Genomic DNA, 27,789 nt, shown 5'->3' with positions numbered 1-27,789 from the left:
CTGTATCTCTACTGATGTTAATCCAGCTCCCTCACACTGTCACTCAGTAACCCCTCCCCCCAGCGCCCTGTGTTACTGACTGCACCTCTACTGATGTTAATATTACTCCCTTCTAGTGTTAGCCTCAGCACAACACAATGCAAGTTCTGCCGATTGGAAAGCAAAAATTCAACAGAAAATAAGTGCAGAGGTTTTTTTGGAAGGAGCGGAGGTGGAGAGACACCACATTTTAAGTGGAATTGAAGTGAAATTTGCATTAAACTGAGCAAGGTTTACTGGAAGCATCAATGACCATGTACAGCAATCATCCACTCCATTATAAAATGGCAACGTTTACATTTAATACATCGCGTGGGGAGCTCCGATGGAGACCCCTCCAAATGGAACAAGATTTGTTTTTTGTCGTGTGTTTGAAGTCCTTCTAAATTTCAAAATCTGTGCAAAAATAATGCGTTTAAAATCACCTTCCAACAGAAATTCCTTCAGGGAGGAGGGACCATTTAAAGAAAAAAAAATCAAACATTAATTCCAAATTAAAGTCCAAGGCAGGAGCTCATCATCCTCCGTGTTATTCAGTTTCTTGGTCTCTCTGCTCCCTCCCCTCCTCCATCCTCTCCATCAGTTCTGCTACTGCTCGTGAACGTATACACTCAGTGGCTGTCAGTACATCTTCTGTCGACTGGGCAGGATTGCCTCTTTGATGAAGGTGAAGATCACTAGGATACCCGATCGCTTACTCCTCTTACCCTTTGTGAAGTAGTTCGACACGACGTCATCTGTGGAAAATCAAGGAAACTATAAGCCAACCAATTAACCCACCAAACTATAAACTAACTATTCAACTCACAAACCAATCCACAAACCAACCATTCAACCCATGAACCAATCGATCAATCCACCAACCATTCAACCCATGAACCAATCGATCAATCCACCAACCATTCAACCCATGAACCAATCGACCAATCCACCAACCAACCAACCATTCAACCCATGAACCAATCGATCAATCCACCAACCATTCAACCCATGAACCAATCCACCAACCAACCATTCAACCCATGAACCAATCGACCAATCCACCAACCAACCCTTCAACCCATGAACCAATTGACCAGTCCACCAACCAACCAGTCAACCCATGAACCAATCGACCAAACCATAAACTAACCACTCAACCAGTAAATTAACCATTCAGCCCATAAACTGATCAACCAAACTACCATTCAACCCATTAACCGATCCACCAAACCAAAAACCTGCCGACAGTATTAAGGACGGGCGTCTCGACACTCACCTCCGTGCTGAATTGTGGACGGAAGGACGTTCTCTCCAGCGGACAGTGACACAAAGAAGGAGAAAGGGGTTATCCACAGGCACAGTGTGAAGTAAGCTAGTACCTGGACAGAACACAGGAGAACGAGGCGTTTGAGTAACCAAAATATTAACCGAGTAACCAAACGAATGACCGAATAACCAACAATAGGTTTCCAATCCAATGTATAAACCCTTCGCTGTAGCTTTTCCAATGCCAAGGTAACTAGAATCAAACAGGAGCAGGAAAAAGCCACCGGTCCATTCATTCCACACAATCCGGCAGCAATTCCTCCTCCTGGACTTCACTCAATCGTCCAACCTCCCGACAGAGCCAAACAACCACAGATGGACTTCCAAGATCTCCAGAAACTGCCCCAACACCAACTGGCACTGAGCAAAACATATCTTCATCGTCACTCGATCAAAATCCTGAGATTCCCTACCTAACAGCACTATGGGAGCACCTTCACCACATGAACTGCAGCAGTTCAAGAAGGCGGCTCACCACCCCAAGGGCAACTTTAGATGGGCAATAAATGCCAGCCTTGCCAGCAACGCCTAAAAACCAACAAAATATAACAAACCCTCTCGCTTGCCCTCAGCATACGGAAGAACACATTGGGAATTCAGACTCTGAGGACACCACACCTGGAACGACTGTCTGCCCATTAGTTTCAAACGGCCGGTAGGTGGTCGAGGCCGTGAGACTGCTCGCCCAACCCACGTGCTGGGACTCCTGTCGCACGAAGCTCTGGGACAAGCCACACCCCCTCTCTCCACAGAGACAGAGCCTAGCGGCTCAGGCCCCACTGTGCTTTTACCATCCTTCCCTGGTTAACTTATTGGTGGTTATGTTACTGGACTGGTAATCCAGAGCGCGCAAGTTCAAATCCCACCACGGCCCTTTGAGAATCTGAATTCACTTAATAAAAAGCTGGTCTCAGTAAAAGTGACCATGAAGCGGTCAGATTGTCGTTAAGAAAATTAACTGGTTCACTAAACACCCTTTAGGGAAGGAAACCTGCCGTCCTTACTCGGTCTGATATGTGACTCCAGTCCCACAACAACATGGTTGATTCTTAGCTGACCCTGAAGTGGCCTAACAAGTCACTCAGTTGTTTCAAACTCTGGGCAACTAAAGATGGGCAATAAATGCTGGTCTTCCAAAGATGCTCACATGCCAAAAATGATTTTTTTAAAAATCCACAGCTTAGTTACTTGTTGGGTGATATATTTCCCCTCGACTGACCCCCAACTTCCTCATTTTTAACTTGTGGGATTCGAACCTTATTTGCTTGGGTCTCTTCACAAGCGAGAAGCTTCAATTGGGACTTGTCACTCTGACACAGTTAAAGGAAGCCACTACACTCAGTGCGTTGGGGTATCTGCGACATCCCACCTTCGCCACTGCCCGAGTGACTCGATGGTCTCCAATCCATCGGAGGGGGTCAAAAGAGCATAAGAAATAGGAGCAGGAGGAGGCCATTCGGCCCCTCGATCCTGCTTCGCCATTTAATGAGATCATGGCTGATCTGATCTTGGGCTCAGCTCCACTTCCCTGCCCGCTCCCCATAACCCTTCACTCCCTTATTGTTCAAAAATCTGTCTCTCTCCACCTGAAATATATTCAGTGACCCAGCCTCCACAGCCCTCTGGGGCAGAGAATTCCAGATTTACGACCCTCAGAGAAGAAATTCCTCATCTCAGTTTTAAATGGGCAACCCCTTATTCTGAAACTGCCCCCTAGTTCTAGATTCCCCCAGGGGAAACGATGGCCACTCATTTCAGTCTCTTCACACAGAGCGGCTCAACACAACTCGGACAGACACTGCCGCCCACAGTACACTGGCTTACCTCAGTGAAGGGGTAGTACTCTTCGGCAAAGTGTTGAAATGCCAGGTAATGGTTATAGACCACCAGCACTGTGGGAACAAGTAAAACCACCATCAACCTCCACACACACGGCACACTAGTTATATTAAATAATATACATGTCCACAGAGACGTCAGTTCACTGTACAACAGGAGGCTACAGTACTGCGGGGGGCACAGGTCTGACACTGTATAATACGGTACAGTACTGGTGGGTACAGGTCTGTCACTGTATAACACTGGGGTACAGTACTGGTGGGCACAGGTCTGTCACTGTGTGGTAAACCACTGTATTGTATATTGCCACCTCTGGGTGGCGCTGTGTATGGAGGCATGCCTCAGCTGACTCCACCCACCACTGTGTGGGTTTCGTTCAGACTTGTTCAGTCACTCACGAAGAAGCATGGTCTCTTCTTAGCTAATAAAAGCCTTATTCATCTCTTCTTTCGACTCATCATCTCTTCTTCGACTCATCACCTTTTATGAAGTAATTGATAAGCGTATCAATTTTATTAGCTAAAAGTTAAATGGCGACACCTGAGGAGCAACAACAGCAACGGATACAGCAGACATTGCTGAGAGCCCTCAGACCACCACGCCTGGACCTCGACCCTCAAGATGTGGGTGCATCAGCCAAGTTTGAACACTGGCTGAGCTGCTTTGAATCCTTCCTCGCAATCTCACAGGTTACAGAGGAGGATCACAAACTGAAAATTTTGACCGCCCAGGTGAGCCATCAAGTATATATGCTAATCCGGGACTCTAATACGTACGTGGCGGCCCTCGAGCTACTAAAAGGGCAATATACGCGCCCAGTGAACACAATTTACGCCCGACACCTCTTGGGATCCCGCAGGCAGCAACCGGGAGAATCGGTAGGGGCATTTGCACGGGCGCTACTGGCACTCTGCAGAGACTGCGATTGTAAAGCGGTAACGGCTGTGGAGCACGCGCAGGGACTCGCCTGTGATGCCTTCGTCAGGGGCCTCCAGTCAGACCACACCCGGCAGAGACTGCTAGAAAGCAAGGAACCCGACCTGAAGACGGCCATTGCCCTTGCGCTCTCGTTAGAGGAGGCCCACCGAAACCTCGAGGCATACCCCCGTAACGGCGCCGAGACATGGCAATCGAAACCGTGGGACACGGGACCGCCGCCCCCGGCACCAACCGCTGCAGCGACCCAACCGAGACAGCAGCCTCCGGTAAGAACTGCTTCGATGCCCAGTAACCAGGCCCAAAAATGCTATTTCTGTGGCCAGTTAAAACATCCCAGAGCGCACTGCCCAGCTAAGACAGCTGCCTGCTCGGGCTGCGGGAAGAAAGGCCATTACGCTAACGCCTGCAAGGGGAAGCCAGCCAGCAGCGCAGCGTGCGGGCCGTGGGAGCAGCCATCTTATCCGCCATTTTGTGTACCCCCGGCCGCATGGCATCCGCCGCCATCGTATCCAACGCACTCAACCGCCATTTCGTCACCGGAACCGACCACCGTCTCGGCGGATGACTATAGTGACTCACTAAGCCACATACTGGCCTCCGTGACGCTGGATCAAGCCCTCCCTCACCATCTATCCAGCTCCATGATGGATATCGCGGTAAACGGCCGCGCCACCAGTTGCCTGATCGACAGCGGGAGCACAGAGAGTTTCGTCCACCCCGACACGGTACGTAGCCACTCCCTCACGATTCTGCCAACGCACCATCGCATTTCTATGGCGTCCAAGTCCCAGTCAATGGACATCAGCGGCTACTGTGTGGTGACCCTGTCAGTAGGGGGCACTGAATATAAAAAATTTAAACTGCTAGTCCTGCCCCGTCTTTGCGCTGCCGTCCTGCTAGGGTTGGATTTTCAGTGCCACCTTAAGAGTGTCACACTAGCATACGGTGGACCCCTCCCCCCACTCACAGTCTGCAACCAACAACTTTTAAATCGCCCGCTGCAAACCACCTGCAGCCTTTCCACATTAAAAGTCCCCCCCCCTCCCCTGTTCGCTAACCTCACCCGCGACTGTAAACCCATCGCTACCAAAAGCAGGCGGTACAGTGCCGGGGACAGAGCTTTTATCAGCTCTGAGGTGGAGCGGCTCTTGAAGGAGGGCATTATCGAAGGTAGCACTAGCCCCTGGCGAGCCCAGGTTGTAGTCGTTAAAACCACTGCAAAACGCCGCATGGTAATCGACTACAGCCAAACCATAAACCGGTACACCCAGCTGGACGCGTACCCCCTCCCTCGCATATCTGATATGGTCAATCAGATTGCGCAATACAAAGTATTCTCCACCATCGACCTTAAGTCAGCGTACCACCAGCTGCCCATCCGCCATGAGGACCGCCAGTATACTGCCTTCGAGGCAAACGGCCGCCTCTACCACTTCCTTAGGGTCCCCTTCGGCGTCACCAACGGGGTTTCGGTCTTCCAAAGGGAGATGGACCGAATGGTTGACCAGAACGCGCTGCGGGCAACCTTCCCCTATTTGGATAACGTCACCATCTGCGGCCACGACCAGCATGACCACGACGTTAATCTAGCAAATTTCCTCCGTACGGCCCAACGGCTGAACCTAACGTACAATAAGGAAAAATGTATGTTTCACACCAAGCGCCTGGCCATCCTCGGCTGCGTGGTGGAGAACGGAGTCATCGGGCCCGACCCCGACAGAATGCGCCCCCTAATGGAGCTACCCCTTCCCCACTGCCAAAAAGCACTGAAGAGATGCCTGGGGTTTTTCTCCTACTACGCCCAGTGGGTGCCCCTCTATGCAGACAAAGCCAGGCCCCTCATCAAAGCCACCTCCTTCCCCCTGACACCAGAGGCGTGTGCAGCCTTCACTCTTATCAAGAACGATATCGCGAAGGCCGCAATGCACGCGGTGGATGAGTCCATCCCCTTCCAAGTGGAGAGCGATGCCTCCGACTTCGCCCTAGCCGCGACCCTTAACCAGGCGGGCAGACCCGTGGCCTTTTTCTCAAGGACCCTCCAGGGCCCCGAGACGAGACACTCCTCCGTCGAAAAGGAGGCCCAGGCTATTGTAGAAGCGGTGCGTCACTGGAGGCATTACCTGGCCGGGAAACGATTTACCCTGCTCACTGACCAGCGTTCAGTAGCTTTTATGTTTAATAATAAGCAGAGGGGTAAAATCAAGAACGACAAGATCTTGAGGTGGAGAATCGAACTCTCCACCTACAATTATGATATCTTGTATCGGCCAGGGAAACTCAATGAGCCCCCAGATGCCCTATCACGTGGTACATGCGCCAACGCGCAGAGTGATAGGCTGCAGTCCCTCCACAATGACCTCTGCCACCCGGGGGTCACCAGGTTTTTCCATTTTATCAAATCCCGTAACCTGCCCTACTCCATCGAGGAGGTCAGGACCATGACCAAGAGCTGCCAAATCTGCGCCGAGTGCAAACCGCACTTCTATAGGCCGGACAGAGCAAGCCTGATCAAGGCCACCCGCCCCTTCGAACGCCTGAGCGTCGATTTTAAAGGGCCCCTCCCCTCCGCTGACCGCAATGTGTACTTCCTCAACATAGTTGATGAGTACTCCCGTTTCCCCTTTGCCATCCCTTGCCCAGACATGACCAGTACCACGGTCATCAAGTGTCTGAATGACATCTTCGCTCTGTTCGGGTTCCCCAGCTATATACATAGCGACAGGGGCTCATCGTTCATGAGCGACGAACTTCGGCAGTACCTGCTAACAAGAGGTATCGCCACGAGCAGGACCACCAGTTACAACCCCCGGGGGAACGGCCAGGTGGAAAGGGAGAACGCGACGGTTTGGAAGGCAGTCCTCTTAGCACTAAAATCTAAGGGCCTTCCGACCTCCCGCTGGCAGGAGGTCCTCCCTGCAGCGCTCCACTCCATTCGGTCACTGCTTTGTACTGCCACTAATGCGACCCCTCATGAGAAAATGTTCGTTTTCCCCCGGAAGTCTACATCGGGAACCTCGCTACCGGCATGGTTGACTTCTCCTGGGCCCGTCCTACTGCGGAGGCACGTGAGGACGCATAAAACGGACCCCCTGGTCGAGCGGGTGCACCTCCTACACGCCAACCCCCAGTATGCCTGGGTGACATACCCAGACGGGCGGGAGGACACGGTCTCCATACGAGATCTCGCACCCTCGGGTACCCCTGAATTACCACCGTTATCCCCCTTACCACCGTTATCCCCCTTACCACTGTTATCCCCCACCACCCCTCCCAACCCAACCCTTGCAGACGGCATGCCAAAGCCCCAGGAATCTTCGCCAACCACCCAGACACCAGACCCGACGTCGGATGCTGTAACACCACCGCCGCCACCACGACGATCAGGACGTCAGACAAGGCCTCCTGATAGACTTAACTTGTAGTACCCTTCACCCCGCCAGACTTCACATTAAACAAGGGGTGAATGTGGTAAACCACTGTATTGTATATTGCCACCTCTGGGTGGCGCTGTGTATGGAGGCATGCCTCAGCTGACTCCACCCACCACTGTGTGGGTTTCGTTCAGACTTGTTCAGTCACTCACGAAGAAGCATGGTCTCTTCTTAGCTAATAAAAGCCTTATTCATCTCTTCTTTCGACTCATCATCTCTTCTTCGACTCATCACCTTTTATGAAGTAATTGATAAGCGTATCACACTGTATAACACTGGGGTACAGTACTGGTGGGTACAGGTCTGTCACTGTATAACACTGGGGTACAGTACTTGTGGGTACAGGTTTGTCACTGTATAACACTGGGGTACAGTACTGGTGGGTACAGGTCTGTCACAGTATAACACTGGGGTACAGTACTGGTGGGTACAGGTCTGTCACAGTATAACACTGGGGTACAGTACTGGTGGGTACAGGTCTGTCACTGTATAACACTGGGGTACAGTACTGGTGGGTACAGGTCTGTCTCTGTATAACACTGAGGTACAGTACTGGTGGGGACAGGTCTGTCACAGTATAACACTGGGGTACAGTACTGGTGGGTACAGGTCTGTCACTGTATAACACTGAGGTACAGTACTGGTGGGTACAGGTCTGTCACAGTATAACACTGGGGTACAGTACTGGTGGGTACAGGTCTGTCACTGTATAACACTGGGGTACAGTACTGGTGGGTACAGGTCTGTCTCTGTATAACACTGGGGTACAGTACTGGTGGGTACAGGTCTGTCACTGTATAACACTGGGGTACAGTACTGGTGGGTACAGGTCTGTCACTGTATAACACTGGGGTACAGTACTGGTGGGTACAGGTCTGTCACAGTATAAAACTGGGGTACATTACTGGTGGGTACAGGTCTGTCACAGTATAACACTGTGGTACAGTACTGGTGGGTACAGGTCTGTCACTATATAACACTGAGGTATAGTACTGGTGGGTACAGGTCTTTCACAGTATAACACTGGGGTACAGTACTGGTGGGTACAGGTCTGTCACTGTACAACACTGAGGTACAGTACTGGTGGGTACAGGTCTGTCACAGTATAACACTGGGGTACAGTACTGGTGGGTACAGGTCTATACTGCCGTGTTATACAGTGACAGGCCTGTACCCACCAGTACTGCACCCCAGTGTTATACAGTGACAGACCTGTCCCCACCAGTGCTGTACCCCAGTGTTATAGTGAAAGAACTGTACCCACCACTACTGTACCCCAGTGTTATACAGTGATAGACCTGAACCCACCAGTACTGTACCCGTGTTATACAGTGACAGACCTGCACCCACCAGTACTGTACCCCAGTGTTATAGTGACAGACCTGTACCCACCAGTACTGTACCCGTGTTATACAGTAACAGACCTGTATAAACCAGTACTGCACCCCAGTGTTATAGTGACAGACCTGTCCCCACCAGTGCTGTACCCCAGTGTTATAGTGAAAGAACTGTACCCACCAGTACTGCACCCCAGTGTTATACAGTGACAGACCTGTCCCCACCAGTGCTGTACCCCAGTGTAATAGTGAAAGAACTGTACCCACCAGTACTGTACCCCAGTGTTATACAGTGATAGACCTGTACCCACCAGTACTGTACCCCAGTGTTATAGTGACAGACCTGTCCCCACCAGTACTGTACCCCAGTGTTAGTGACAGACCTGTACCCACCAGTACTGTACCCCAGTGGTTACAGTGACAGACCTGTACCCACCAGTACTGTTCCCCAGTGTTATACAGTGACAGACCTGTACCCACCAGTACTGTACCCTAGTGTTATACAGTGACAGACCTGTACCCACCAGTACTGTAACCCAGTGTCATACAGTGACAGACCTGTCCCCACCAGTACTGTACCCCAGTGTTATACAGTGACAGACCTGTCCCCACCAGTACTGTACCCCAGTGTTATACAGTGACAGACCTGTCCCCACCAGTACTGTACCCCAGTGTTATACTGTGACAGACCTGTATTCACCAGTACTGTACCCCAGTGGGGAGTGAAGGGTAGCGGCATTGAGCGGGTGCCCGTACCCCAGCCACAGTCACGCACTGATGAGCCAATTGGCAAAGAAGAAGACAGGGTCATACACCAAGCACTGAGATGGGTACTTACCGCAGGACAATATAAAATTGGGTGATGTGAGCAGGATGTATGGAAACGTCTGTAAAAGACCAAAGTAGACGAGGTTTGTGAAGAGTCCGACTCCAATCATTAACATGGGGAAATTCTCGAAGAGGTAGAGACCAACCAGCACTCCCGTGGAGAACTGAGGAGTCAAGAAAGAGATTTGAAGACAAACAACAACTTGCATTTATAGATCACCATTAATGTAGAAACACATAGAATTACATCGAGTTACAGCAAGTCTACAGCACAGAAACAAGTCATCCACCGAACTGCTCCATGCCGGTGTTTATGTTCCACACGAGCCTCCTCCCAGCCCTCTTCATCTCACCCCATCAACATATCCTCCTATTCCTTTCTCCCTCATGTGCTTATCAAGCCCTGGACCTTGTCCAACAGGTACAAGGTACTTTCTACCTGTATGGATGAGGAAAAGGACTACAGGGAGGATGGGCAAACTGACCACAGCACCGTGGTTCAGGGGGCCATCCAAGTGGGGGGAGAAGGAAGGAATGTGGTAGTAGTAGGGGACGGTATAGTCAGGGGGATAGATACTGTTCTCTGCAGCCGTGAAAGAGAGTCCTGTTGCCTGCCAGGGTTAAGGATATCTCCTCGCGGCTGGAGAAGAACTTGGAGTGGAAGGAGGAGGATCCAGTTGTTGTGGTCCATGTAGGACCCAACGACATAGGTAGAACTAAGAATGAGGTTCTGCTGAGGGAGTTTGAGGAGCTAGGGTCTAAATTAATTAATAAGCAGAACCACAAGGGTAATAATCTCTGGATTACTACCTGAGCCACGTGCAAATTGGCATAGGGTCAAGCAGATCAGAGAGTTAAATGCGTGGCTCAAAGAGTGGTGTGGGAAAAAGGGGTTTCAATTCATGGGGCACTGGCACCAGTACTGGGGAAAGAGGGAGCGTCCGGGCGAATTGAATAACTAGGGCTGTAGATAGGGCTTTAAACTAAAAAAAAGGGGGGGGAGGGGTCAGGTGAGGGGAAATTTAGAAATCTAAAGAGAAAGGTCAAGACAATAGAGCAGGGTCGCGATTTGGGTAAAAATAAGCAGAGTGTGACAGGAAGGGACAGAGAGTTTAACGGTAGCAGTGCAGCAGAGAATAAGGTCAAAGCAGGGAATAATGGTAAAAAATGTTTTTAATTAAAGGCTCTTTATCTGAATGCACGAAGCATTCGTAACAAGATAGACGAACTAGAGGCACAAATAGAGATAAATGGGTTTGATCTAATAGCCATTACAGAGACGTGGTTGCAAGGTGACCAAGGTTGGGAACTAAATGTTCCAGGGTACTTGACATTTTGAAAAGACAGGCATAATGGAAAAGGAGGGGGAGTAGCCTGATAATAAAGGATGACATAAGGACAGAAGCGAGAAAAGATCTCGGCTCGGAAGATCAGGAAGTAGAATCAGTATGGGTGGAGATAAGGAATAACAAGGGGCAGAAGACACTGGTAGGGGTAGTATATAGGCCTCCTAACAGTAGCTATACCGTTGGACAGAATATTAATCAAGAAATATTAGGAGCTTGCAACAAAGGTAATGCAATAAACGTGGGGGACTTTAATCTTCATATAGACTGGACAGATCAAATTGGCAAAAGTAGTCTGGAGGACAAGTTCATGGAATGCATTCGGGACAGTTTCCTAGAACAATATGTCATGGAACCAACCAGGGAACAGGCTATTATAGATCTTGTATTGTGTAATGAGACAGGGTTAATTAGCAATCTCATAGTAAAGGATCCTCTGGGGCAGAGTGATCATAATATGATAGAATTTCACATTAATTTTGAGAGTGACTTGCCTAAGTCTGGAACTAGAGTCTTAAACTTAAATAAAGCCAATTACATAGGTATGAGGGGTGAGTTGGCTAAGGCAGATTGGAAAAATAGATTAAAAGGTATAGCGGTAGGTAAGCAGAGGCTAGCATTTAAAGAAATATTTCATAATTCTCAACAAAAATAGATTCCATTGAGAAACAAAAACTCCACAGGAAAAGTGATCCAACCGTGGCTAACTAAAAAAAGTTAAGGATAGCGTTAGTTTAAAAGAAGCAGCTTATAATGTTGCAAAGAATAATAGTAGGCCTGAGGATTGGGAGAGTTTCAGAAACCAGCAAAGGTTGACCAAAAAATTGATAAAAAGGTTAAAAATAGAATGAGAGAAAACTAGCAAGAAATATAAAAGCAGATTGTAAGAGTTTCTACAAGTATGTAAAAAGGAAAAGAGTAGCAAAGGTAAACGTTGGTCCCTTAGAGGCTGAGACAGGGGAAATTATTATGGGGAATAAGGAAATGGCAGAAACGTTAAACAAATATTTTGTATCTGTCTTCACAGTAGAAGACACAAAAAGCATTCCAAAAATGGTGGGGAATCAAGGGTCTAATGAGAGTGAGGAACTGAACGTAATTAATGTAAGTAGAGAAAAAGTACTAGAGAAACTAATGGGACTAAAAGCCGATAAATCCCCCGGACCTGACGGCCTACATCCTAGGGTTCGAAAAGAAGTGGCTGAAGAGATAGTGGATGCATTGGTTTTGATCTTCCAAAATTCCCCAGATTCTGGAATGGTCCCAGTGGATTGGAAGGTCACAAATGTAGCACCGTTATTCAAGAAAGGAGGGAGAGAAAAAACAGGGAACTACAGGCCAGTTAGCCTGACATCAGTCACCGGGAAAATGCTGGAATCCATTGTTAAGGAAGTGGAATCAAGTCACTTAGAGAATCATAACATGATTAGGCAGAGTCAACATGGTTTTAGGAAAGGGAAATCGTGTTTGACAAATTTATTAGAGTTTTTTGAGGATGTAACTAGCAGGGTAGATAAAGGGGAACCAGTGGATGTAGTATATTTGGATTTCCGAAAGGCATTCGAGAAGGTGCCACATAAAAGATTATTACACAAGATTAGGACTCATGGGGTTGGGGGTAATATAGTAGCATGGATAGAGGATTGGAAAACAGAGAGTAGGGATAAACAGATCTTTTTCAGGTTGGCAGGCTGTAACTAGTGGGGTGCCGCAAGGATCAGTGTTGGGGCCTCAGTTATTTACAATCTATATTAATGACCTAGATGAAGGGACCGAGTGTAATGTATCCAAGTTTGCTGGTGATACAAAGCGAGGTGGGACAGTAAGCTGTGAGGAGAACACAAAGAATCTGCAAAGGGATATAGATAGACTGAGTGAGTGGGCAGTAAGGTGGCAGATGGAGTATAATGTAGGGAAATGTGAGGTTATTCACTTTGGTAGGAAGAATAGAAAAACAGAATATTTTTTAAATGGTGAGAAACTTTCAAATGTTGGTGTTCAGAGAGATTTGGGTCCTTGTGCAAGAAACACAGAGAGTTAGCATGCAGGTACAGCAAGCAATAAGGAAGGCAAATGGCATGTTGGCCTTTATTGCAAGAGGTTGGAGTATAAGAGTGAGGAAGTCTTGCTCCAATTGTACAGGGCCTTGGTGAGACCACACCTGGAGTACTGGGCACAGTTTTGGTCTCCTTATCTAAGGAAGGATATACTTGCCTTGGAGGCGGTGCAACGAAGGTTCACTAGATTGATTCCTGGGATGAGAGGGCTGTCCTATGATGAGAGATTGTGTAGAATGGGCCGATACTCTCTGGAGTTTAGAAGAATGAGAGGTGATCTCATTGAAACATACAAGATTCTGAGGGGGATTGACAGGGTAGATGCTGAGAGGTTGTTTCCCCCTGGCTGGAGTGTCTAGAACTGGGGGGCATAGTCTCAGGATAAGGGGTCAGCCATTTAAGACTGAGATGAGGAGGAATTTCTTCACTCAGAGGGTTGTGAATCTTTGGAATTCTCTGCCCCAGAGGGCTGTGAATGCTGAGTCTTTGAGTATATTCAAGGCCGAGATCGATAGATTTTTGGACTCCAGGGGAATCAAGGGATATGGAGATCGGGCGGGAAAGTGGAGTTGAAGTCAAAGATCAGCCATGATCTTACTGAATGGTGGAGGAGGCTCGAGGGGCCGAATGGTTGACTCCTGCTCTTACTTCTTTATGTTATGTTCCCTTTAAATGCATCTCTGCTATTCTCCTCAACCACTCCCTGTGGTAGCGAGTTCCACATTCTCACCACTCTCTGGGTAAAGAAGTTTCTCCTCAATTCCCGATTGGATTTATTAGTGACTATCTTATATTGATGGCCCCTAGTTCTGGTCTCCCCCACAAGTGGAAACTCCTTCTCTACGTCTACCCTATCGAACCCTTTCATAATCTTAAAGACCTCGATCAGGTCACCCCTTAGTCTTCTCTTTTCTAGAGAAAAGAGCCCCGGCCTGTTCAGTCTTTCCTGTTAGTTATAACCTCCCAGTTCTGGCATCATTCTAGTGAATCTTATTTGCACCTGCTTCAGTGACTCCACATCCTTTTTGTAATATGGAGACCAGAACAGTTCACTATATGCCAAGTGTGGTCGAACGGCCCAACGCACTTCACAGCGGGAGAAATGGGCACAAAGCGGCATTGAGAGAGCGAGGCCGAGGCAGCGCAAGGCTCTGCCGGCAACTGTATGGTGATAGGGCAGGGAGGGGATGCAAGGGAAAGCAACCGAGGGCATGGGGTGGCGTGTAAGGGCCAGGAGACTGCAGCGGTAGGATGGCACAAGGCCTTGGAGGGGTTTGAATTTGACGTGTTTGGAGCAAGTGGGAGGGAATAGGCTTATAGGCGCGGGGGACGGAGTGCAGACAGGCCACGAGTTCTGGATGGTCGGGTTTTGCGTAGGGCGGGGCTCGGGGGGAGGGGGCCATCGAGGTGGGCGCAAAGGAAGTGAAGTGTCAGCTGAGGATCGTGCGAGGACTGAGGGTTGGTGTGGTGGTGGATAGTAGGTGGTTGGAAGCTCTGTTGTGGATTGAACCAGACACCCAGGTTAGGCAGCACCTGGTTCAGCCTCAGCGGGCAGCTTTGCCGGTGTTGGTGGCAACGAATTTCATGGGTGCCGAAGAGGTCAAGTGGAAGAAACATAGAAAACAGGAGCAGGAGTAGGCCATTCGGCCCCTCGAGCCTGCTCTGCCATTCAATGAGATCATGGCTGATCATCCAAATTCAGTACCCTGTCCCTGCCTTCTCCCCATATCCCTTGGTCCCTTTAGCCTTAAGAAAGATATCTAACTCCTTCTTGAATATATTTAATGAATTGGCCTCCACTGCCTTCTGTGGTAGAGAATTCCACAGGTTCACCACTCTCTGGGTGAAGAAATTCCTCCTCATCTCTGTCCTAAATGGGTTACCCCTTATCCTTAGACGGTGACCCCTGGTTCTGGACTCCCCGGCCATCAGGAACATCCTTCCTGCATCTAGTCTGTCTAGTCCTGTTAGAATTTTATAAGTTTCAATGAGATCCCCTCTCATTCTTCTAAATTCCAGCGAGTATAAGCCCAATCGACCCAATCTCTCCTCATACGTCATTCCTGCCATCCCAGGTATCAGTCTGGTGAATCTTCGCTGCACTCCCTCCATGGCAAGAACATCCTTCCTCAGATAAGGCGACCAAAACTGCACACAATGCACACAATGCTCAAGGTGTGGTCTCACCAAGGCCCTGTACAACTGCAGCAAGACATCCTTGCTCCTGTACTCGAACCCTCTCGCTACGAAGGCCAACATACCATTTGCCTTCTTAACCGCCTGCTGCACCTGCATGCTTACCTTCAGCGACTGGTGCACAAGGACACCCAGATCTCGTTGCACTTCCCCTTCTCCCAATCTATTGCCGTTCAGATCTGCCTTCCTGTTTTTGCCACCAAAGTGGATAACCTCGCATTTATCCACATTATACTGCATCTGCCACGCTTCTGCCCAATCACCCAACCTGTCCAAACCTGAAAGGAGGGTCAGAGGCCACGACTAGGGATGGGTCATAAAAATCAGCCTTGCCAGCGACATAGACAGATTGGTGAAATGGGCAGACACATGGCAGATGCAATTTAATGAGGGTAAGTGTGAAGTGATGCACGAGAGGCAGTATAATCTAAATGGTACTGTTTTGAGGGGTGTGCAAGAACAGAGGGACCTGTTCACAAATCTTTGAAGGTGGCAGGGTAAGTTGATGAGGCAGTTAAGAAAGCGAATGTGATACTTGGTTTTGTAAATAGGGGCATTGAATACAAAAACAAGGAAGTCATCAAAACCTTCACAAATCACTGGTTGGGCCCCAGCTGGAGTATTGTGGACAATTCCGGGCACCGCACTTTAGGAAGGATGTCAAGGCCTTGGAGAGGGTGCAGGGGAGATTTACCAGAATGGTACCGGGGATGAGGGATTTCAGTTATGTGGAGAGGCTGGAATTATTCTCCTTAGAGCAGGGAAGATTAAGGGGAGATTTAATAGAGGTATTCAAAATTATGAGCAGTTTGGATAGAGCAAGTTGGGAGAAACTGTTTCCTCTGGCACGGGGTCAGTAACCAGAGGTCATCGACTTAAAATAATTGGCAGAAGAACTAGAGGAGAAATGAGGACATTTGTTTTCCACACAGAGGGTTGATATGATCTGGAATGCACTCCCTGAAAGGGTGGTGCAATTGGATTTCATAGGAACAGAAGCCGGCCATTCAGCCCCTCGAGCCTGTTCCACCATTCAGTGACTGATCTGTGACCTAACTCCATAGACCCGCCTTTGCCCCATATCCTTCAATACCTTTGGTTCACAAAAGCTAGCAATCTCCGATTTAAAATTAACAATTGATCTAGCATTGATTGCCGTTTGCGGAAGAGAGTTCCACACTTCTACCACCCTTTGTGTGTAGAAGTGTTTCCTAATTTCACTCCTGAAAGGTCTGGCTCTCATTTTTAGACTATGCCCCCTCGTCCTAGAATCCCCAACCAGCGGAAATAGTTTCTCTCTATCGACCCTATCTGTTCCCCTTAATATCCTGAAAACTTCGATCAGATCACCCGGAACCTTCTAAACTCCAGGGAATACAACCCTAGTTTGTGTAAGCTCACCTCGTAACTTAACCCTTGGAGTCTGGGTATCATTTCAAAAGGCAACTGGACATGCACTGTGCCCAGCTACGAGGGAATTCCTGCCCAGTGATCAGGAGAGGGAACCCCAGTTACCCTGTCTGCTGTGTCCCACAATCCCAGTGTAAACAAGGATCCCGCCCACCCACCCCCAGTGCTCACAGCCCCAGCCCTCCCCCCCAGTCACGTGCGAGACACTCACCCATATCATATACTTGATGATACGACTGGTGATGACCGTGTATTCTTCTATTAATTCTGCCAGATAGTACAAGCCTGCAGCTGTTGACAGAGAGAGACACACACGTTACATACCGGCAACCCGATCCACTGCAAAGGGGGGGGGGGGGGGAGCGAGAGAGAAGGGGGGGAGCGAGAGCGAGAAGGGGGGGAGAGAGCGAGAAGGGGGGAGAGAGCGTGAAGGGGGGAGAGAGCGAGAAGGGGGGAGAGAGCGAGAAGGGGGGAGAGAGCGAGAAGGGGGGAGAGAGCGAGAAGGGGGGAGAGAGAGAGAAGGGGGGAGAGAGAGAGAGAAGGGGGGAGAGAGCGAGAAGGGGGGGAGAGAGCGAGAAGGGGGGAGAGAGCGAGAAGGGGGGAGAGAGCGAGAAGGGGGGAGAGAGCGAGAAGGGGGGAGAGAGCGAGAAGGGGGGAGAGAGCGAGAAGGGGGAGAGAGCGAGAAGGGGGGAGAGAGCGAGAAGGGGGGAGAGAGCGAGAAGGGGGAGAGAGCGAGAAGGGGGGAGAGAGCGAGAAGGGGGGAGAGAGCGAGAAGGGGGGAGAGAGCGAGAAGGGGGGAGAGAGCGAGAAGGGGGGAGAGAGCGAGAAGGGGGAGAGAGCGAGAAGGGGGGAGAGAGCGAGAAGGGGGGAGAGAGCGAGAAGGGGGGAGAGAGCGAGAAGGGGGGAGAGAGCGAGAAGGGGGGAGAGAGCGAGAAGGGGGGAGAGAGCGAGAAGGGGGGAGAGAGCGAGAAGGGGGAGAGAGCGAGAAGGGGGAGAGAGCGAGAAGGGGGGAGAGAGCGAGAAGGGGGGAGAGAGCGAGAAGGGGGGAGAGAGCGAGAAGGGGGGAGAGAGCGAGAAGGGGGGAGAGAGCGAGAAGGGGGGAGAGAGCGAGAAGGGGGGAGAGAGCGAGAAGGGGGGAGAGAGCGAGAAGGGGGGAGAGAGCGAGAAGGGGGGAGAGAGCGAGAAGGGGGGAGAGAGCGAGAAGGGGGGGTTCAGAAAAAGGGAGAGACGTTCAAATAAATGGGACTGGCATCTATCTCAGATCCTGCAACGTGCTTGTATGAGACTGGAGGCCGCACTCCTAATAAAAGAGAGAGACTTCAATTGATGCTCATTACATAGAACGTACAACACAGAAACAGGTCATCCAGCCCAACAGATCCTTGCTGGCGTTTATGCTCCACACGAGCCTCCTCCCACCCCTCTTCATCTCACTCCATCAACATATCCTTCTATTCCTTTCTCCCTCATGTGTTTATCCAGCTTCCCCTTAAATGCATCTGTACTATTCACCTCAACCACTCCCTGTGGTAGCGAGTTCCACATTCTCACCACTCTCTGGGTAAAGAAGTTTCTCCTGAATTCCCGATTGGATTTATTAGTGACTATCTTATATTGATGGCCTCTAGTTCTGGTCTTGTCTGCAAGTGGAAACATTCTCTCTGCCTACCCCATCGAACCCTTTATCTTAAAGACCTCTATCAGGTCTCCCCTCAGTATGAGCCCCAGCCTGTTCAACCTTTCCTGATAGTTACAACCTCTCAGCTCTGGTATGATCCCTGTAGATCTTTCTTGCACCTATTTAAAGACTCCATGGTTCTGGTCTCGCCCGCATGTGAAAACCATGCCTCGAGTCACAGAAACGTCTTGAGGTGCTTTACACACAATGAATGAAATTGGACTTTAAAAAAATCTTCTCGGCATGTTGGTGAGGCCGCCATTTACTGCCCGTCCAGGATCTCAGCCTAAGACTGTGGCGAAGCGACGGGCCCCGAGGCTGTGGGGAGGGGCCAGGGGCCGTGGGGAGGGGCCCGAGGTCGAGGCCCGAGGCCGAGGGGAGGGGAGGGGCCCGAGGCCGTGGGGAGGGGCCCGAGGTCGAGGCCCGAGGCCGAGGGGAGGGGAGGGGCCCGAGGCCGAGGGGAGGGGACGGGACGGGCCCGAGGCCGAGGGGAGGGGAGGGGACGGGCCCGAGGCCGAGGGGAGGGGAGGGGACGGGCCCGAGGCCGAGGGGAGGGGAGGGGACGGGCCCGAGGCCGAGGAGGGGACGGGCCCGAGGCCGAGGGGAGGGGAGGGGACGGGCCCGAGGCCGAGGGGAGGGGAGGGGCCCGAGGGGAGGGGAGAGGCCCGAGGCCGAGGGGACGGGCCCGAGGCCGAGGGGAGGGGAGGGGAGGGGACGCGCCCGAGGCCGAGGGGATGGGACGGGCCCGAGGCCGAGGGGAGGGGAGGGGACGGGCCCAAGGCCGAGGGGAGGGGACGAGGGGAGGGGAGGGGACTGGCCCGAGGGGAGGGGAGGGGACGGGCCCGAGGCCGAGGGGAGGGGAAGGGACGGGCCCGAGGCCGAGGGGAGGGGACGGGCCCGAGGCCGAGGGGAGGGGACGGGCCCGAGGGGAGGGGACGGGCCCGAGGCCGAGGGGAGGGGACGGGCCCGAGGCCGAGGGGAGGGGACGGGCCCGAGGCCGAGGGGACGGGCCCGAGGCCGAGGGGAGGGGAGGGGACAGGCCCGAGGCCGAGGGGAGGGGAGGGGACGGGCCCGAGGCCGAGGGGAGGGGAGGGGACGGGCCCGAGGGGAGGGGAGGGGACGGGCCCGAGGCCGAGGGGAGGGGAGGGGACGGGCTCGAGGGGAGGGGATGGTCCCGAGGACGAGGGGAGGGGACGGGCCCGAGGCCGAGGGGAGGGGACGGGCCCGAGGCCGAGGGGAGGGGACGGGCCCGAGGCCGAGGGGAGGGGACGGGCCCGAGGCCGAGGGGAGGGGACGGGCCCGAGGCCGAGGGGAGGGGACGGGCCCGAGGCCGAGGGGAGGGGACGGGCCCGAGGCCGAGGGGAGGGACGGGCCCGAGGCCGAGGGGAGGGGAGGGGACGGGCCCGAGGCCGAGGCCGAGGGGAGGGGAGGGGAGGGGACGGGCCCGAGGCCGAGGGGAGGGGACGGGCCCGAGGCCGAGGGGAGGGGACGGGCCCGAGGCCGAGGGGAGGGGACGGGCCCGAGGCCGAGGGGAGGGGACGGGCCCGAGGCCGAGGGGAGGGGGCGGGCCCGAGGCCGAGGGGAGGGGAGGGGGCGGGCCCGAGGCCGAGGGGAGGGGAGGGGGCGGGCCCGAGGCCGAGGGGAGGGGAGGGGACGGGCCCGAGGCCGAGGGGAGGGGAGGGGACGGGCCCGAGGCCGAGGGGAGGGGAGGGACGGGCCCGAGGCCGAGGGGAGGGGAGGGGACGGGCCCGAGGCCGAGGGGAGGGGAGGGGACGGGCCCGAGGCCGAGGGGAGGGGAGGGGACGGGCCCGAGGCCGAGGGGAGGGGAGGGGACGGGCCCGAGGCCGAGGGGAGGGGAGGGGACGGGCCCGAGGCCGAGGGGAGGAGAGGGGACGGGCCCGAGGCAGAGGGGAGGGGAGGGGACGGGCCCGAGGCCGAGGGGAGGGGAGGGGACGGGCCCGAGGGGAGGGGAGGGGACGGGCCGAGGCCGAGGGGAGGGGACGGGCCCGAGGGGAGGGGAGGGGACGGGCCCGAGGCGGAGGGGAGGGGACGGGACCGAGGCCGTGGGGAGGGGAGGGGACCGAGGCCGTGGGGAGGGGAGGGGCCCGAGGCCGTGGGGAGGGGAGGGGAGGGGACGGGCCCGAGGCCGTGGGGAGGGGAGGGGACGGGCCCGAGGCCGTGGGGAGGGGAGGGGAGGGGACGGGCCCGAGGCCGTGGGGAGGGGAGGGGACGGGCCCGAGGCCGTGGGGAGGGGAGGGGACGGGCCCGAGGCCGTGGGGAGGGGAGGGGAGGGGATGGGCCCGAGGCCGTGGGGAGGGTAGGGGACGGGCCCCAGGCCGTGGGGAGGGGCCCGAGGCCGTGGGGAGGGGAGGGGAGGGGACGGGCCCGAGGCCGTGGGGAGGGGAGGGGCCCGAGGCCGTGGGGAGGGGAGGGGACGGGCCCGAGGCCGTGGGGAGGGGAGGGGAGGGGACGGGCCCGAGGCCGTGGGGAGGGGAGGGGACGGGCCCGAGGCCGTGGGGAGGGGAGGGGACGGGCCCGAGGCCGTGGGGAGGGGAGGGGACGGGCCCCAGGCCGTGGGGAGGGGAGGGGACGGGCCCCAGGCCGTGGGGAGGGGCCCCAGGCCGTGGGGAGGGGAGGGGACGGGCCCGAGGCCGTGGGGAGGGGACTGGGCCTCGAGGCCGTGGGGACGGGCCTCGGCCCTGCGACAATACAGATCACACAAACAGGTGGAGAAGTCTTGAGCTGTTTTCGAATGGTACCGGTGAAGAAAGAATGTTAGGCTGTGGATTTCCTTGAATTCAGTCGCGCGATCCTTAACTTTGGAATTAATCCTCTAACTGTCACTTCACCAGCAGGTAAGGCGTTAAAAATAAGACGAGCTGATTTAAGTACTAAACTAAAGCCCAGAGCTATTACTTTTTAAAATTCAGTTGATTGAATCTATTGCCTATGACTTGGATTAAGCACTGAGAACTGTCCCAGAGATGTGATAAGGTGCTAAAAGTACAAATGTTACCTTCTTTCTTTTTAACCCAGTATCAATCCCAAACTAATTCCACTGCCCCGCTCTCTCCCCATAGCCCTGTATCAATCTCAAACTAATCCCACTGCCCCGCTCTCTCCCCATAGCCCTGTATCAATCTCAAACTAATCCCACTGCCCCGCTCTCTCCCCATAGCCCTGTATCAATCCCAAACTAATCCCACTGCCCCGCTCTCTCCCCATAGCCCTGTATCAATCCCAAACTAATCCCACTGCCCCGCTCCCCCCCGCTCCCTGACCTCATAGTCTGCTTCAAATATATATCCAATGTTCTCTGAAAGGGTGCAATGGTCTTTGCCGCAACCTATGGAAAACCATTCCATGCTCCAAAACAGTCGTTGAACACAAGAGTTAGGAGCAGGAGTAGGCCAGACAGCCCCTCGCGCCTGCTCAGTCATTCGATAAGATCATGGCTGACCTTCGACCTCAACGCCACCTTCCCGCCCGATCCAATATCCCTTGATTCCTTTAGTATCCAAAAATCTATCGATCTCAGACTTGAATATATTCAAAGACTCAGCATCCACAGCCCTCTGGGGTAGAGAATTCCAAAGATTCACAACCCTCTTCACCCAGAGAGTGGTGAACCTGTGGCATTCTCTACCACAGAGTGCAGCTATAGTAGGGGGTGAATTACAGCCAAATACGGAGGAAAAAACAAGTCAGCTGGGAAGGCAGAGCAAATATGTGAAGGCAAAAGGGAATATGGCAAGGCTGGAAGGCATTTATTTTAATGCAAGGAGTCTTGCAAATAAGGTGGATGAACTGAAGTTGTTGTTGAACACATGGGAGTACGATATTGTTGCTATCACGGAGACATGGTTGAGGGAGGGTCAGGACTGGCAGCTCAATATTCCGGGGTATAGAATCTTCAGGCGAGACAGAGGGGGGTGTAAAAGGGGAGGGGGTGTTGCAATATTAATTAAGGAGTCAATTACTGCTGTAAGGAGGGATGATATATTAGCGGGTTCCTCTAATGAGGCCATATGGGTAGAATTTAAAAACAAAAAGGGGGCAAGCACTTTGCTGGGAGTGTACTATAGGCCCCCAAACAGTCAGGGGGAGATAGAGGAACAGATATGTAGGCAAATCTCAGAGAAGTGCGAAAATAATAGGGTAATAATAGTGGGGGATTTCAACTTCCCCAATATTAATTGGGATAGTCAGAGTGTGAAAGGCTTAGAGGGTGCAGAATTCTTAAAGTGCATCCAGGAGAGCTTTTTGAACCAGCGTGTAGAAAGTCCTACAAGAGAGGGGGCGGTACTGGACCTAATTCTAGGGAATGTAGCCGGGCAAGTGGTGGAAGTGTCAGTAGGAGAGCATTTTGGCAACAGTGACCATAATTCGGTGAGATTTAAGGTGGTCATGGAAGACAAAGACGACCCGGAAATAAGGGTTCTAAATTGGGGGAAGGCCGATTTTAATATGATAAGGCAGGATCTGGCCAAAGTGGACTGGGAGCAGCTACTTATAGGAAAATCCACATCAAAGCAGTGGGAGACTTTCAGAAGGGAAATAGAGAGAGTACAACGCCAACATGTTCCCGTAAAGGTCAAGGGTGGTACCAACAAGCAAAGGGAACCTTGGATGACAAGGGATATACAAAAATGCATTAGGAAAAAAAGGGGGGCTTTTGGCAGTTACAAAAGACTAAAGACGGAAGAAGCCCTAGAGGAGTATAAAAAGTGCAGGGGCATACTTAAAAAAGAAATTAGGAGAGCGAGGAGGGACCATGAAATAACACTGGCGAGCAAAATAAAGGAAAATCCTAAGATGTTTTATAAGTATATTAAGGGCAAGAGGATAACCAGGGAAAGGGTAGGGCCCATTAGGGACCAAAGTGGCAATCTGTGTGTAGAGCCAGATGATGTAGACGGGGTTTTAAATGAATTTTTTGCATCTGTGTTCACTATGGAGGAAGACGATGTAGACATAGAAATCGGGCAAGGGGACTGTGATATACTTAAACATATTAGCATCGAGAGGGAGGAGGTACTAGCGGTTTTAGCAGGCCAAAAAGTGGATAAATCCCCAGGCCCGGACGAGATGTATCCCAGGCTGCTGTGTGAGGCAAAGGAGGAGATTGCAGGGGCTCTGACACAAATTTTCAGAACCTCTCTGGCCACAGGGGATGTACCAGAGGACTGGAGAACAGCTAACGTAGTACCATTATTCAAGAAGGGTAGCAGGGATAAACCAGGGAATTACAGGCCAGTGAGCCTAACATCTGTGGTAGGGAAATTATTGGAAAAAATTCTGAGGGACAAAATTAGTCTCCACTTGGAGAGGCAAGGATTAATCGGGAATAGTCAGCATGGCTTTGTCAAGGGTAAATCATGTCTGACCAATCTGATTGAATTTTTCGAGGGGGTGACTAGGCGGGTGGATGAGGGAAATGCTGTGGATGTGGTATACATGGACTTCAGTAAGGCTTTTGACAAAGTCCCGCATAGGAGACTGGTCAAGAAGGTAAGAGCCCATGGGATCCAGGGTGCCTTGACACGTTGGATCCTAAACTGGCTGAGTGGCAGGAGGCAGAGGGTGATGGTCGAAGGTTGCTTTTGTGACTGGAAGCCTGTGTCCAGTGGGGTACCTCAGGGATCGGTGCTGGGTCCCTTGCTGTTTGTGATCTACATTAATGATTTGGATGAGAATGTAAAAGGTATGATCAGTAAGTTCGCAGATGACACGAAAATTGGTGGGGTGGTAAATTGCGAGGAGGAAAGCCTCAGGCTACAGGACGATATAAACGGGTTGGTCAGATGGGCGGAAAAGTGGCAAATGGGATTTAACCCTGAAAAGTGCGAGGTGATGCATTTTGGACGGACAAATAAGGCAAGGGAATACACAATGAGTGGTAGGACCCTAGGAAGTACAGAGGGTCAGAGGGACCTTGGTGTACATGTACATAGATCCCTGAAGGCAGTGGAACAGGTAGATAAGGTGGTTAAAAAGGCATATGGGATACTTGCCTTCATTAGCCGAGGCATAGAATATAAGAGCAGGGAGGTTATGATGGAGCTGTACAAAACACTGGTGAGGCCACAGCTGGAGTACTGTGTGCAGTTCTGGTCGCCTCACTATAGGAAGGATGTGATTGCTTTGGAGAGGGTGCAGAGAAGATTCACCAGGATGTTACCTGGGATGGAGCGCCTCAGCTATGAAGAAAGACTAAACAGGCTGGGGTTGTTTTCCTTGGAGCAAAGGAGGCTGAGGGGGGACCTGATTGAGGTGTACAAAATGATGAGGGGCATAGATAGGGTCGATAAAGAGGAACTTTTCCCCTTAGTGGGGGGGTCAATAACAAGGGGGCATAGATTCAGGGTAAGGGGCAGGAGGTTTGGAGGGGATTTGAGGAGGAACTTTTTCACCCAGAGGGTGGTTGGAGTCTGGAACTCACTGCCTGAAAGGGTGGTAGAGGCAGGAACCCTCACAACATTCAAGAAGCATTTGGATGAGCACTTGAAATGCCATTGCATACAAGGCTATGGACCAAATGCTGGAAAATGGGATTAGATTGGACAGGGCTTGATGGACGGCGCAGACACGATGGGCCGAATGGCCTCTTTCTGTGCTGTATAACTCTATGACTCTATGACACAGAAGGCAGTGGAGGCCAATTCATTAAATATATTCAAGAAGGAGTTTCTTAAGGCTGAAGGAATCAAGGGGTATGGGGAGAAAGCAGGGACCGGGTACTGAATTTGGATGATCAGCCATGATCTCATTTTTTTAATTCATTGCTGGGATGTGGGCGTCGCTGGCTAGGCCTGCATTTAGTGCCCATCCCTAATTGCCCTTGAGAAGATGGTGGTGAGCCGCCTTCTTGAACCGCTGCAGTCCATATGGTGTAGGTACACCCACAATGCTGTTAGGAAGGGAGTTCCAGGATTTTGGCCCAGCGACAGTGAAGGAACGGCGATACAGGTCCAAGTCAGGATGGTGTGTGGCTTGGAGGGGAACTTGTAGGTGGTGATGTTCCCATGCGTCTGCTGCCCTTGTCCTTCTAAGTGGTAGAGGTCGCGGGTTTGGAAGGTGCTGTTGAAGGAGCTTTGGCGAGTTGCGGCAGTGCATCTTGTACACACTGCAGCCACAGTGCGCCGGTGGTGGAGGGAGTGAATGTTGAAGGTGGGGGATGGAGTGCCAATCAAGCGGGCTGCTTCATCCTGAATGGTGTCGAGCTTCTTGAGTGTTGTTGGAGCTGCACTCATCCAGGCGGAGCAGGCTAGAGGGGCCGAATGGCCTACTCCTGCTCCTATCTTCTATGTTTCTATGTTCCTATGAAGAAATTACTCCTCATCTCGGTCTTAAATGGCCGACCCCTTATCCTGAGACTATGCCCCCTAGTTCTAGACTCTCCAGCCAGGGGAAACAACCTCTCAGCATCTACCCTGTCAATCCCCCTCAGAATCTTGTATGTTTCAATGAGATCACCTCTCATTCTTCTACTCCCTACTTCTAGCCCCACTCCCCCACCCTTTCCCCATAGCCCTGCAATTTTTTTCTCCTTTAGGTACTTATCCAACTCCCTTCTGAAAGCAGTGATCGAGTCTGCCTCCACCACCCTGTCAGGCATTGCATTCCAGATCCGAACCACTCGCGGCATTAAAAAGTATTTCCTCATGTCACCTTTGGTTCTTCTGCCAATCACCTTAATTCCTAGCGCCCCTTCAACATCCTTCCTACAGTGCGGTGCCCAGAATTGGATACAATACTCCAGTTGAGGCCGAACCAGTGTTTTATAAAGGTTCAATCATAACTTCCTCACTTTTGTACTCTATGCCTCTATTTATAAAGCCCAGGACCCCATACTTTTTTAACCGCTTTCTCAACCTGCCCTGCCACCTTCAACAATTTGTGTGCATATACCCCCAGGTGACTCAGAGGGTTGTGAATCTTTGGAATTCTCTGCCCCAAAGTGCTGTGGATGCTCAGTCAGGGAGTATATTCAAGGCTGAGATCTATAGATATTTAGAGTCTAGGGGATATGGGGATCCGGTGGGAAAGTGGTGATGAGGTAGCCATGATCTTATTGAATGGGGGAGCAGGCTTGAGGGGCTGAATAGCCTCCTCCTGTTCCTGTGTAACATATTCGAGGGGCTGAATGGCCTCCTCCTGTTCCTGTGTAACAGACTCGAGGGGCTGAATGGCCTCCTCCTGTTCCTGTGGAACAGGCTCGAGGGGCTGAATAGCCTCCTCCTCCTGCTCCTGTGTAACAGGCGCGAGGGGCTGAATGGCCTCCTCCTGTTCCTGTGTAACAGGCTCGAGGGGCTGAATGGCCTCCTCCTGTTCCTGTGTAACAGACTCGAGGGGCTGAATGGCCTCCTCCTGTTCCTATGTAACAGGCTCGAGGGGCTGAAGGGCCTCCTCCTGCTCCTGTGTAACAGACTCGAGGGGCTGAATGGCCTCCTCCTGTTGCTGCGTAACAGACTCGAGGAGCTGAACGGCCTCCTCCTGTTCCTGTGTAACAGACTCGAGGGGCTGAATGGCCTCCTCCTGTTCCGGTGTAACAGGCTCGAGGGGCTAAATGGCCTCCTCCTGTTCTGGTGTAACAGACTCGAGGAGCTGAACGGCCTCCTCCTGTTCCTGTGTAACAGACTCGAGGGGCTGAATGGCCTCCTCCTGTTCTTGTGTAACAGGCTCGAGAGGCTGAATGGCCTCCTCCTGCTGCTCCTGTGTTACTTTGATGTTGGGGGCAATGGGACTTTGGAAAGTTAGCGCCCCAACTAACAGCCTCTCTGATTGGCTGAACTGCTCCTCGCCCAATCTATAGCGCCCTCTAATTGGCTGCATTCCCCTCCCCTAAGCACCAATGGAATTCTTGATCTATGGAGCTCCCTGATTGGTCCGGCTCCCACCGCCTGATGTATACAGTACGCTAATTGGCTAGGCTGCTCACCACCCGAAGTATCCAGCGCTGTGATTGGCTGGGAGGCCTGTGCCTACGTTGCTGGTTCCCTGCCCCCCACAGTTGCCCCAGTTGGGGGTAAAATGCCCCTCTTGCACACCCGGAGCCATGGCAACCGCCCCGCCGGCCGTAGCAATAACGGGGGGTGGCTAGGAGCCGGGTGTGCGGGTCCGCGGGCCGTGCCGAGCCAGCGAGAGGCCGAGGCCCCGGGTGGAGTTGGAGTAAGAGGCCTCGGACCCCCGGTACTCACCGATCCCCAGCGTGACGAAGGCGACCTGCAGCAACAGCGAGAGCCAGCTAAGGAGGTAGAGGAACCACATCCTACCGCCCGGGGCCCGCGGCCTGGCACTGGGCGGGAATAAACACCGACAGCCGGGCCTGGGAGAGCGGGGCGGGCGCCCGGGGCCTCCAGAGACAGCGCCGCCAGCGGC

At 52.6% G+C, this 27,789-nt stretch overlaps 1 protein-coding gene across 1 annotated transcript; it reads right to left on the bottom strand.

Moving 5' to 3' along the window:
* Positions 1-256: 256 nt before the first annotated feature.
* On the bottom strand, positions 257-27,789 carry tex261 (testis expressed 261). The gene is made up of 6 exons (XM_085976372.1): positions 27,609-27,789; positions 16,942-17,021; positions 9,732-9,885; positions 3,172-3,239; positions 1,298-1,400; positions 257-776 (listed from the first exon to the last, which is right to left on the bottom strand). Exons 1-6 carry the CDS (start codon positions 27,676-27,678, stop codon positions 661-663), a joined length of 591 nt encoding a protein of 196 aa, XP_085832498.1. The 5' UTR covers positions 27,679-27,789; the 3' UTR covers positions 257-660.

The sequence above is a fragment of the Somniosus microcephalus genome, chromosome 2 (assembly GCF_052327205.1).
Source record: "Somniosus microcephalus isolate GS21.2 chromosome 2, FLI_Smic_1.0, whole genome shotgun sequence".
Lineage (NCBI taxonomy): Eukaryota > Metazoa > Chordata > Chondrichthyes > Squaliformes > Somniosidae > Somniosus > Somniosus microcephalus.
Note: the sequence above shows the minus strand (reverse complement) of the source record. Positions and strands in the feature narration are given on the sequence as shown.

Coding starts and splice junctions, on each gene's coding strand:
- tex261 (XM_085976372.1), bottom strand. CDS start 27,678: ATGTGGTTCCTCTACCTCCTTAGCTGGCTCTCGCTGTTGCTGCAGGTC. Junction 17,022..27,608: donor CTTCGTCACGCTGGGGATCG/GTGAGTACCGGG, acceptor CTCTGTCAACAG/CTGCAGGCTTGTACTATCTG. Junction 3,240..9,731: donor CAATTTTATATTGTCCTGCG/GTAAGTACCCAT, acceptor TTGTTCCCACAG/TGCTGGTGGTCTATAACCAT.